General features: G+C 32.6%; 1 protein-coding gene across 2 annotated transcripts in view; it reads left to right on the forward strand.

The window, feature by feature from the left end:
* LOC131035121 (DNA-dependent metalloprotease WSS1) overlaps nucleotides 1–636 on the forward strand; it is an 84,717-nt gene extending 84,081 nt beyond the window's left edge. For both annotated transcript variants that reach the window (XM_057966761.2, XM_057966763.2), the window contains exon 4: nucleotides 323–636. In XM_057966761.2, coding sequence (XP_057822744.2) covers nucleotides 323–502 — 180 coding nt within the window. In that variant the 3' untranslated portion in view covers nucleotides 503–636. The remainder of the gene's footprint in view (nucleotides 1–322) is intronic.
* Nucleotides 637–13,266: the final 12,630 nt, after the last annotated feature.

The raw sequence follows: 13,266 nt of genomic DNA on the forward strand, positions 1-13,266 counted from the left end.
CATAAAAGCTGGAAAATCTTCTTGTCATGGGTAACTTTGGAGAATGTGATAATGTAATACTTGTACACGAGAACATCAATACAATTTTGTGGTGCACTTGGATGTTGGGTTGCATGTAAGAACTATTGCTTTTTATCATCTGCTATTGAAATGTATCTCTGAATATTTTTGATGATGCACACATTTTCTTCTTATCTTTAGTATTATTCCTATTTCCTACAACTAATTATTTCTTAAGTTTCCTTGCATAAGGAATTCTTCTAGTCTTTATTGCATTTATTTGGTCTTTGCTCATTTTTTGTATTTGGGTTCACTCATACAGCCCTTGGCATTGACTTGTGGAGCTTGTGGCTCTGAGAAATCAAGGGAGTCTCAAACTTGGGCGTGCAGGACATGTACTTTGGAAAATCCTGTCAACTTAGATAGGTGTTCTGCATGTGACCAATGGCGATACTCATATGGTCCACCAGTGGTCGTGCATGGACCCTATGTGGGAACATAAAAGTTACATGTGCAAGCTAGGACAACTAATTCACTTCAGAATTGTATGCTCCAGAATCATGAACTTAATGATTGCAAGAGATATATGTCTGGTTCTATATAAAAATTAATGTAATTGATTGCCAATTTTTGCTATGCAGCTTTTGTTAATTTCTGCTAAAAAAAATTATATCTGACACTGAAGTGTGGAAATTTGTATCGTGTATTTAGTATCACTTGGACTCACTGAAGTTCAGATCAACACAAGACTAACCGACATTCTAGCACGGGATTTCATGCTTGGAGTTCAGGAAGCAATGTTGGGACTTAGGCTCTCCCTTAGATTCAACTTTGTTTATTATAACGAGGAATTTAACTGATCATTTCAATAAATGGGATTCATCTATGATGAACTAGATTTAATTGATCATTTCAAATCCCACAAGGGGTAAGGTATGTACGCCTCGTTTTTAGTGCAGTTAGGTACCTACCGCAAGGAGTACGAGGTAGTCCCATACTGCTCTAACCCATCTGTAAACCCATGCATAGATGGATGGCATCGTGGACTATAAAAGCCCCTTTCCTTTCTTTCTAGTTTCAGTACATGCAAATCAATTTTGATGAATGAAGTGTTACGATCGTTACTTTCATTTTGAGACAAACTTGCCCCATGACATACCAGGGCTTCACGAACTTAAAAATTTTATTAACAGAGGTGATCTACAATCTTCAGAAGCAGTTGCAGCAGTCGGAAAGCAAAATCACATTTCTTCTGATGGTAGTCAAGGTCCAGACCCATGCAATTAAAATTAAGTTAATCTCTCTAAAATTATAGTTTCTCTACATGGTGTTCAGGCTTGCTATAAATACTAGCTAAGTCTCTGTAAATTGATAGAACTTTGCTTCTATACTCAGTTATCACGGGAGAGCTAGGATGGTAATCTCAAATCTGAAGGAAATAGTCACTCTAGTTTCTAAGATATCTTGGAAGCATCCTTAGATTGAATTAACAGGCGGTAATCTTATCAGTCCATATCAATCTAAATATAAAAATCTATGCTTATAATTGCTATAAAGCAATATATCTTTTGAGCACTGCCTACATTATATTTTTTTGATCTGTTTACAAATGAAAAATTTCACTTGTTAGGGAGCAAAGGCACAGAATTTCTATTTGAATGTCTCCCTGAAAAACTCAATATCATGAATAATTTGTTAGGGGAATTTAATTGGTTAGATTTCATGCTACCCCTCCCCAAGGATTCTGCTTTGGTTAATAAATTGTTATGCCTCCACAATGAGATGTGAGACTTTCCATCTACATTCTTTTGTTTCTGGATCAGTACAAGAAATTATAGGAGTGGGCTGATGACGTATTATTAGAATTTAATTTTATTTCATTGAAATTATATCTTTCACTTAGTTGTGATATATGATTTTCCAACTAAATAAATATCTAGTTTGGTTTTAAAATTTAAATTTATATGTACGATATAATTGATTATGTAAAAAAGATTTCTCTTTATTGTTTTTTAGGCCCTAGTTAACTTATTCTTTGTTAATTTGTATATTTGACTGATTTTAATATTAAGTTCTTTGGATGATAACGATATACACAATATAGCCGAGCATATCAAGTCAGCAATAACGGCGAGGTCTTTGGTCTCAAGTTAAAAAATAAAAATACTGTGATAACCATTGTTATAGAATTATTTGTTTTGGGTGGTTGAAGAATCGAGATGTCCACTATATTTATATTATTTATTGAAGCTGCACGGCTTGTTTTGGATAAGCTTCATATGCCAACAATACCAATAACTATGCTTATGTAAGCATTTAATTAATGGAGCTTATTTTTAATTACAATGATGTGTTGGGTCTACTAATAAATTTAATTTAATTTTAAATTATAATATTGAGGATAAATTATAAGTCCTTGTCCGAGCTGTACAACAAACAATGCAAGAGTTATAGGCATACAACAAAAGGGATCTTATCAAATTATTAGATCACAATACTAGTATAGTTGTATGTTAAACTAAATACTCTATATTAAGAGCAAAACATACACACCAAAAATAGTCAAGATTGTACTATATATTATGATGACATCATAATATGCTAAGGAAGCCTAAAACTAGCAATTTGATCACAATGAGACAAAACTACAACAATGAACCTAGATATAAAAGTAGAATTATTACAAGTTTTAAATCCCCTATCATGAGATTCCTGATGCTAGTAGGTATAGATCTCTACTGCTCACTTTGCTCTTTTGTTAACTTAGTTGTTTGGAATTTGATGCATATAGCTATTTAGTGAACTTGATAAAGTAACTTGTAGATTGAAAAAAATACTACCATCAATGAGCTCAAGGCTTCTTATTGACCTTAATTCATCATTCTCAAAAGTTAGTAGAGAATATGACATCATCTCTAATAAGCCATTGTGATGAGATATCGCCATATGCTTGATGACCAAACAAATATAGGTTCATTAAAATGCTCACACATCCTTGCTCAAAGTGTTTATTAGAGAGTAACTCATCTACCTCCATGGATAAAATACTAGAAGTGTCCCTTTGACTTGTTCCCTCCATTAAAACATTGTTGGACACATTGATGGAAAGGAGGCCTTGCAATGTTTCACCTCACTATTAGAAACAATAGTCACTAGTTTATTAATGAAATTGTCAAAATGGATGACCTAGTTTGATTTATTCTTGTATTCATCACACCTTTACTGCCAAGCATTGCTTTGGTACTAAAATGCCTTTACATTAAAGTTATTGGTGTTTTCCTTAAAACAAAAATTTGAGATATTCCCTATTTGGGCATGATCCCATAATATTTCTACACCTTAACTAACGACAAAACAATCCGACACTTAAGTAGAGAAAGCCAACCAAGTCAATACCTACAAACCAACAAACATTAGTACACTACACAATATAAACCAATGAGGCAACACCGACCAATAAGCCTTAAAGCCATCACATACCATTATTGCCAAAGCAATGAAAATGCATGTGTGAGAAATGAACTCAATCAAACTTCAATGATAATGCATTGCATCCTCCCTTGCCAAGATATATGTTGCCATTGGAATGATGATATAAATATTTTGTAATAAAGGGAGTGTGGCTAGCTTTGAGCTTCTTTTTTCGAGTCAACTTTTAATCCTTCCTAATCAGTTATATTTATGATTTCAACAATGTACTATACCAACATTTTATCCCTTTGTTCACCAATAAAGTTGCAGAAAATTTATTTGTCCAAATAAGCACTTTGTCATAACAAGCCTTCAACTACAAATTTGAACAATGTTATTTTTAAGCACATTAATTACTACTTGAGATTCACCTTCGATCATAATATCCCTATACCTTGCATTTGAACAATGTTATTTTTAAGCACATTAATTACTACTTGAGATTCACCTTCGATCATAATATCCCTATACCTTGCATTGTATGCCAAAGATAACCTTGCTATAAGAGCTTCCAATTATTAACAATATTAGGTTCTTGACCCTAAAATTGAAATCCCTCCATCAAGAGAAAACCTAAACCATCTCTCATTAATTATCACTTCAGATTCTCCCTCTATCGCAATATCCCTATACGTTACATTGTATGCCAAAGATAACCCTACTATAAGAGCCTCCCACTTCATAGCACATTTAGTTTTTTGTCCGCAAAATCAGGTTCCCTCTATCAAGAAAACACCTATACTATCTCTCACCAATTATCTTGCACCTATTAATCTAGGATTGCCTTTAGATGCTTCTTTGGCCTTCAACATTGAGTTCTTGATTTCTTATTTACTCCTAAACCATTAACGTGTTGTAAAATGTTTAGACCCTCAAAAGTGGAAATCTCCTTTTCACGCTCTTTTGTATTTCCCTTCACATATTCTACAATAGTACTTTCAATCTATGCTAAACATTTGTCTACAAAAAGAGCTTCATTTCTAAAATCTTCTTGTTGTTCTCTTTGAACATAGTCCTTAAAGAACACAAAAAAAAAGATGTGGACTACACATGTTGGAGGCGAGGAGTCCCTTTAGGCCATCCACATATATGTTGCTTTATTGTTTCTAGCAAAACCCATATCATTTGCAATTTGGATGTAAGCCAAGACTATTTACTCCTACATTTTACGAATGCAATAGGAAAATAATTAGAAAAATACCAAAGTAGGGTGGACGGGTAATAACATAATTTATGGTTTTTTCTCGTTCCCCTATTTCTAGCAATTGCACCAATATTCAGGAACATTGTTTTGTCATTGCTAAATGGGTGAAGCCAAAGCCTTCTAGAACTTATTTAGGAATTCTCTCCAACTTGTGGGCAATATATTAATATATCCAAATCTAAGGTCTAAGTTGGTTGGAAAAAATTACATCACTTTGATCATGGAATAGAGAATGGTTTTAATAGGGAAATTCTTTAAAATATAGGGATTGTATGTCATTATGCATGTTTTTTTGTTGTTATCCATTCCTATAGAGTTGTCTCAAGACATATCAAATGAATCTTGCAAATTCTTATTGCAAGGCTTATTGCGAGGCTTAGGCAAAGATAGGTAACTGGTGAAATTGGATTCAATATGCAATTCAAAGAGTGAGATGGTAAGGGGTTAAAAGATATTATTTTGCAAAACTTGGCTTTAAGGCCAAGTTAACCTAGCACTTCATATCTAAACCATATTTATTTTGGTGTAATCTACTCTAATTGGAAGAAATGGGTGGTGTTGATCCTAAAGCCTTTATCTCCTATTAACTTCTCCCTTCTAGTTATGTTATTTGGGAACTCACGGTGATATATAAAAATAGTATAGTTAAGAGATTTAATGGGATAATTGGAATGGAAACAAAGTTGCTTTATTGAACAATTATTTGGTGGGCAATTCTCTAATAAAAAATTGCTTAATTGAGAAATTTTTAAATGTGTTTTTTTAAAGTTGGGAAACAAAGGTAAGAGATTATTAGGTAGAATTAGTTGTTAATGGGGCGCAACATGGATCATGGAAAGATTATATAGATATTCTAAAAAAATCATAAAAATTAAAAATCATGGCTTAAGGAATATTTATCAACAACATGAATACCTAGTCTATTTAAATAAGATGTATATTAGTTGCGGAACAAAGTAGTGTGCAAGGTAAAATTGGGTTATGCAATATCTAAAGAGGCTTAGGTGCCACTACTTAATAAATAACTAATGAATAAATGACCTTCTACAAAACTAGTGTGTTTCAACAATATTAAAGGTTTAAATAATATTTCAACCATCTAATCATAGTCTTTGGAAAAACATAATGGTACATGACGCAATGAATTTATACTCCATAATAAAACCTACCCACAAAGTTTTAGGTATGAGAGCCAATAAGTGTGATTTAGTCCACAAGAATCCAAACACGAAGAATAGACTCATTAGTGTTCCATCAACTCACACTCCAATTATATTCCAAAAATTTCTAATAAATTAGTAACCCATTAGGGCATGCAATGCTATTACTTTTGAAATCCATAACCACACTTTGCACTTCCTCAATTGTAAAAGGGATCATTAGGGAAAAAATTATAACAGGACTACATTATCCTCTTCCCTTGTAAAATTGGAGAAGAATTCCATTGCTACCTTCCTAATATCTTTTGATAAATTGCATTCCCTTTCATTACTATCCAAAATTAAAGAATTTATTTCAACATTTTTGAGTCTAGGTTGGAAATAATTTGTGTTCCTATCACCCACTTTTATTCATCTAGCCCAAGCTGTTTGCTTCCAATATTTCTTTTTTAATAAGACATCTTCTTGTTCCTTGAGAAATCTTTCTCCTTAGATAGAAGATGATACGATATACCTTCATCTTGGATTGTTTTACATATTACCTCTAAGGTCTTTACAATCTTTGCATTTACAAAAATAAATGACCTAAAACTTGTTCCAGATTATTCATATAGTTGAGTTTTCTTGACAAGATTACCATGGGTGAAGAAATATTTGAATTACATTCATTCCACAAAACTCTAAGAAATTATATATATCTAGATGTTGAAGCCACATAGGTTCAAATTTGAAAGGAGTCCCCTTTGGACATTGCTTTGCCAACACCTCCAACGATATTGGATAATAGTTTGGACTTACAAGATGAAGAATTATTGAAATCAATGCCAAATCTTGTTACAACCAATATGAAGAAATCAAGAATTCAAGATCTAAATGTTAAAAAATTAACAAAAACCTTTCCCTCATTATTCAACATGTACTAAACTTGAATTGAAACAATATCATACGAATTACAATTCTACACAAAATCATTAAAATCATAAGAAGTGCAAGTTTGATGCACAACCCCACTAAATTTATCTTCAAAAGTTAAATTTCATTAAAATGCATCCCTGATAGAAAGTGTTGCCACCATTTAACTACTACTAGCACTACATTCATACTCTCTATTTACGAACAAGAGATGGACAATAAATATTTTTAACGAAACCTTATATATTATCTTGAAAGCCATGAAAGGAGCATTATATCTAGCTCTCAACATGAGTAATAGAGTCCCCTATGAGGGAAATGGGGTTTCGTAGAATTCCCAATCCACCAAAAGTCCCTTGTATTGAAATACCAGAACAAGACTGTTTACTCCATCATTTAGTAGTTATTGACTTTAGAACATCGATAGAGAATTTGATCTCTTGAATGAATATTATATCCGAATTCTTGTCAAGCAAAAGTTACTTAAATAGACATTGGTTCTAGTAACACCCCCCCAAAATATTTTCATTGTTCTAAAGAAGGAACTTTAAGCCTCATTTTAGTTAAAAAAATAAAAAATCTTTCATAATAGCCTAGGAGCTAGCATTGACATTTTCTATCTTCTTTCAATATCTCTATATCAAATTTTTTCTTTTCTTTCTACAATATTTATCTCACACCCTCAATCTATTTGTTTGAAATACCCCTTGTCAACATATTCATATTAGAAGACACTACCACCTTCTTGATATAGAAGAGTAACATCCACTTGATCTAAATCTGCATTACTTGATTTCTCATTACAAATTGGCTCACCCTCTAAATTAGAGCAATAAAGTTTATCCTCATTTAACACCTTTTGGGTTTTACTTTTTAATGAGACTATTGTATAATATTCATTCTTTAATGGTTTTCCATGAGGGTGACGAAGCCCTACATGATTTTTTATTCCTTGCATAAATGAACTACTTTTGAAGTTTAGAGTAGGGTTCTTGTTAGAAATTAGGATCTTAGGATACAAATCATTATAAACAAGATTATAAAGTAAATGAAATATGAAACATACATGCAAAATGTACACATTACACAAGATATACATGGGGAAAACCCTTTCGGGTAAAAAACCCCATAAAGCATCATTTAATTAGAACACTTACAAATATAGTCTATCATAAAATAGACATGAACCTGGGGACACTCCTCCAATACTTCCACATGGCCAATAATACCTCATATGCATAGTGATACAACTCACAATAAAGCTCCAAATTCACACACCTCTCAAATGAGAGAGAACCTCCTTAAATATAGGAGGAAGGGTGACTTCACTAGTCACACCTTTTCAATAACCCCCACTTATAAATAATTAATAATCTAATAGTTATTAGATTATTATTATTTCAAATGGGATATGCTTATAAAGCATATAATATATAAGGTTTTATAACCTTATATTAGATTATATATAAATGTTATAAGGATGTGATCCCTAATAACATTATGTTCTAACAGTTCTATTTGCCAAAATCGTTTAATTGATTATTATTCATTATTCCTTTAGAGAATAGTGGAAGCATTGTTTGACAATATGCTCTATCTTGTGGCATCTAAATATGTATACATTTCTCGCTCCAAAACTCTAATGGATGCCCATACAACCTAACTCATATATTCCCCATGGAAGAAAAAGATGGGGTGTAAGAAAACCACATTCCCAATGGTTTAATGTTGTTTCTCATTGCTGAAACATTCAAGAAGGCTTTTAATAATGGAGCTATCTTTTAGCAGAGTGAAGAAAGATGCATCTACTACCCATTCCAATCACACCCATTTTAACGCTTTCTGCTTTATCATGACATTTACAAAGAACAAATATGAAAAGATAACTACTTACATTATTCACAATCTACAACACTTCAAGCCACACTTCACACTAACCATTTTTTGGGATCTTCCATACCTCTAATTTTCTTGCTCACAAGTGGCCAAATCTTTTGTTAGTTACTCCTTACCTTTCAAAGATGGTTTTCTTTCTCAAGCACTATTATACGTTCAAAATCATCCCTTCTTAGAATTGTTCATGAAACATAGAATTAGGCAAAGATAATAAAAATTAATTTATTACCTAGATTGGATGAATAAGAGAGCACAAAGTGGATTTTTTCATCAAAGCAAAATTTTGATGGTGCTTCCAGGAGTAAAGAGGCATGTGGGTGATAATTTATCAAAGTTAAATTTTGATGGTGCTTCTACGAGTAATAAAGACAACGTGGGCGATAATTTGTTCTAAGATATTTTAAAATATGTTTTGTGCATGGAGGTTCCCTCTTCTAGATTGGATCCAACAATGAAGTTGAATGGGAAGATTCAGTTGTAGGAATGGAGCAACAATTTTTTTTGAGGAAACCATATTGTTCAAAGAGATTCTCTTATAGTGATTAATACTTTTCTTGAAGACTAAAGCCTAAGCTAGAAGTTAAAAGTGAAATGTGGAAGAAGGATTGTGGGAGTTGTGAAGACTTATTATTAGTATTGTAGGCGTAAGATGAACCTTTCTATTGATTTTGTTTCTAATTGTGGAGTGTATCAAGCACCTTTTATACTAGTTTATAGTCATCTTCCCAACTCTTGGGAAGGCCTCTATCACCACTTAAGTTTTTTATGCGACCTTAACTACATTATTAGAGTTCTCTAAAGTTTTTTCTAAGATTGATGGAGCTCTTTTATTTCATCATTTCTTAGGTTTTTGGGCTATTATTATGGTTTATAACTTACAAGCATTGTTATTATGCATCCATAAGTTCCCCTAAGTATTTGATAGTGGTGTTTAAATTTGGCATAGGTTTGAATTGGTTGGTAATTGGAGGTGGTGTGGATTTGTAGTCATGAGGCTAAATTGCATTTCTTTGTCATGTGTGAGGTCTTTATTTGTTATGCTAGGTTGAGTTTAGTCTTGTGTTGACATTGTGGTGTTTAGGAATGGAGTATGGGATGTGTTGCCTATGTGTGCATTTTTCTTTGGTTTCTTGCTCAAGAGATAACATAGAGGTATAGTAACAAGATAAATTTTTCCCTTATGCATAAAGGGCTATTATCAAATAGGTACATGGAATTAATTTTTAATTATAATTTTCATATATCTCTACATTTTATAAAATCTATTATAGGAGAAATTTTTTTGGGTGCTCACGAATCTCCTCATTTCATAGCTATGGTGTACAACCTTTGTTTCTTTCTTGGCTAATTCTATCCTAGATGCTACCTTGTATGTATGGTTACTTCAAATGTTTCTCTTAGATAATTTTGAATGCAAAACTTTACTATTTCTAAAGCTTACCTTAAGAGGCTTTAGAGAGAAGAATCAATAGGGTGTTGGTGTACAAAAACTTTAAGAGAAAAGAGGTTATTAGGAAGTGATAAATCTCTCACTAGAGAAGGAAGTGAGTGTTCTTAGGGTGTATAGTATGGATATGGGTAAGGTATTGCATGGTCTCTTGTTGAGACACAACCAAGGGTGGTTGGAGGTGATGAGTGATTATACTATGTTTACTAGACACTTATTACATAAAGCTAAATTATGGGAGAAAGTAATAAATGGGGTGAATATCTATGCATTAGATCCCTTAGCTTATCATGGTATTAATAGTGTGGAAGAAATTGTTATTTGGGGTGAAGTTGTGGCCTATAGAGTTGGTCATTAGGAAATTTACAAACAATTGTTTGTTTGACCATCTAGTTTTTTGGGCTATCCATGTAGATTTTAATGCAAATTTGGTCAAGTGTAGTGTTTCTTTGTCGTGGTCATACTTTTTGGTGATGTTATTGAAAAGAAAAATTGTAGCAATATACAACATTTACATATAACCCCATGAGAGAAAAACATAAAAACAAGTATTCAAATACACTATGCAAAAAATAGATAGACGTACCATCAAGATGACACAAGATATATCCTAGGAGAACACTCATGAGGGAAAAACCTAGTTTGGATAGAATTTCCAGGGTTGTCTTCGTGTTGCTATAAATTCTTGATCACAATTACTGTGTCATTTGGTAATCTTAATTGTGTTGAGACTAATTTTCTCTCGAATCTTCCAAAAAAGTGTTTCTATTGTTTGGTTGCCTCTCAAAATATTTAAAGGACATTGTGAATATTCAATTTGGTCATCTATGTCATACCCAACATTCTCTTTATCTTAATTTTCCAAACACTCATTTTTAGTGTCAACCCTTTGATAATAAGATATGGGGTTGTCCTATGGCCTCACCTCACAACAACCCTTATGGTTAGGTTGTTGAGGTTGCACCTTCTAAAAATGAAGAAGTGTGGACTATAGTAAAAATTTATAAAATAACCAAAATCTAAATAATGGTGACACTCAAGTCAAACCTTCAGTGAATGCTAAAAATCTAGTTGCTAAGATATAATATGGTGTGCCTTCAAACCCCAAAGAAAAAGGAGAAAGATGTGACCCACTCTAATGGTGAGCCTTCCACTTGGTATAAATTTTATAGAATAGCACAACCAATTTCTTCTTATTCATAGAATATTGCTCATTCTCTTTCCTTCCTTTTCTTCCTACACAGGTCTTGTAGTCCATTGAGACATTTGAAAGGAGTATTTGTTGTGAAAAAAAAAGGATACAAAATCACAACATTTAATTGAGTAGTTTCTCTTGAGACGAGTTTATGTATAATTTTAACCCCACTTTAGACAAAATGGATGATGATGATAGGTCTCTTGACTTGTGCCAACAAATTTTTTCTCTTAGAATGTTTGAGGTCTTACAAACCTCCCTAGGAAGTATGCTATGAGAGATACTCATTAAAGATTTATATATCCAAACATCCTTTTCTTTTATGAGGTTAAGATTAGTATTTTTTATTCCTTTCTACTACTTGCCATTTGATTTGGCTAGCCCATTCCTTTTTTTATATGAATCATGGAATGGGCCATGAAGGGGTGATCAATTATTTGTCTCCCAAGTCGAACAACATATGGTTGACCATAGATGTGACCCCACCGATTGGGTGATTTGGACCCTCTTCAATATTGAAAACTATTTTCTAGTGTTATTAATATTTATGCTTCCAATATTGTTGAGAGATCTCTTTTGTGGTGCTAGATCACCAATTCAATTGCTACTTCCACTTGGGGTTTTGTGTGGATACTTTCATATGGTTGAGATATCTTATGATAAATAAGGCTATTTTCCTATGTGTTGGAAAGTTAGCAAAAGGAAATCTTGGTATTACATGCAATAAATTAAGTCTCTTTGATCCCAATATGGGATTTCACCACACTTGTTCACATAATTTTAAGTGGAATAAATTCTAGGATGACTCTAGTAGAGTGTGCAAATATTGATTATGCTATGATTTTTGTTGAACCCTTTTTCTTGTTTACCATTTTTTCCCTCTTTTGATTGAGCATTTATTATAATATACTCATTTTTATCATTGCCTTGTCCAATTTTTCATTGAATAGTGAATTGCCCTTCCTAAGGTTGGCAACACATTTTTTTATTAACACATCTTTGCTTACATTAGCCCATATTGTCTCACAGATATTAGGTGTGGAAACTTGAGGTTAGGACTTCTAAGAATATAATTTGGATTGATTGGCATAATGGGCCACCAAACACACATCTCGCTACCTTTGCATTTATGGTAGCTAATTGGCTAGATTTTGCCACTATGCATATAATGTGTTTGCCTTAGATCTCAACCAATCCACCACTACACTTGAATCCCACCACTTTCATTCCTAATTTGTATGTGTGAGTAGCCAAGTTTTTCCATCATAAGTAAATTTTTAATAATAATTTAGCAATATGTGCCAAGATTAAATCTCGTTTGTATTGGTTAAAGGTGGGATCTAGAGAGATTCTAAAGAGTTATTTCAAGATCTTTGTGGTTAACACACCTCTCAAGGTATCAAATAAAATAAGGATGTTGACTAGTTGTTGAAAGAGATTCTTGATATCTTTTATATCTTTGTTGGGAAAAATGAATAGGTTTCCAAGAACAAGAGAATTCCCTTGAATGAAAGCATGATTTACAAGAGTGCCTCAAGGTTGTTCCTTATCAACTCTCTTCTTCTCAACAAGATGTTTTTGATTGATACTCTCTGTTGCTGATCTCTATGAAGCTACCTTTATTATGGATAATGAGAAATCCCACGACTATGATGGTTTTACTTATGAGTTTTTCAAGATCCTTTGGGATTATCTTGGTAAAATCTTCATAGAGTTTATCATGAAGCCTTTTCATTCCAATTCCTTAGAAAAATTATTATCATAGAAAATATTAAAAATTTGTACCTATGTTTGGTGATCCTATGAATATATACAATTTGAAGATAGATCACGTTGTTGAATATTTCATACATGATCATGTCAAACCTCTTGTGCTAAATTTATGTCATCTTCTTCCTTAGACTATATGAACTAATAAAACTACCTTTATTAAGTCTAGATATATCTTGGGTAAATAATTATGGTAAATAGGAAGGTAGAG

Source organism: Cryptomeria japonica, chromosome 6 (assembly GCF_030272615.1).
Source record: "Cryptomeria japonica chromosome 6, Sugi_1.0, whole genome shotgun sequence".
Lineage (NCBI taxonomy): Eukaryota > Viridiplantae > Streptophyta > Pinopsida > Cupressales > Cupressaceae > Cryptomeria > Cryptomeria japonica.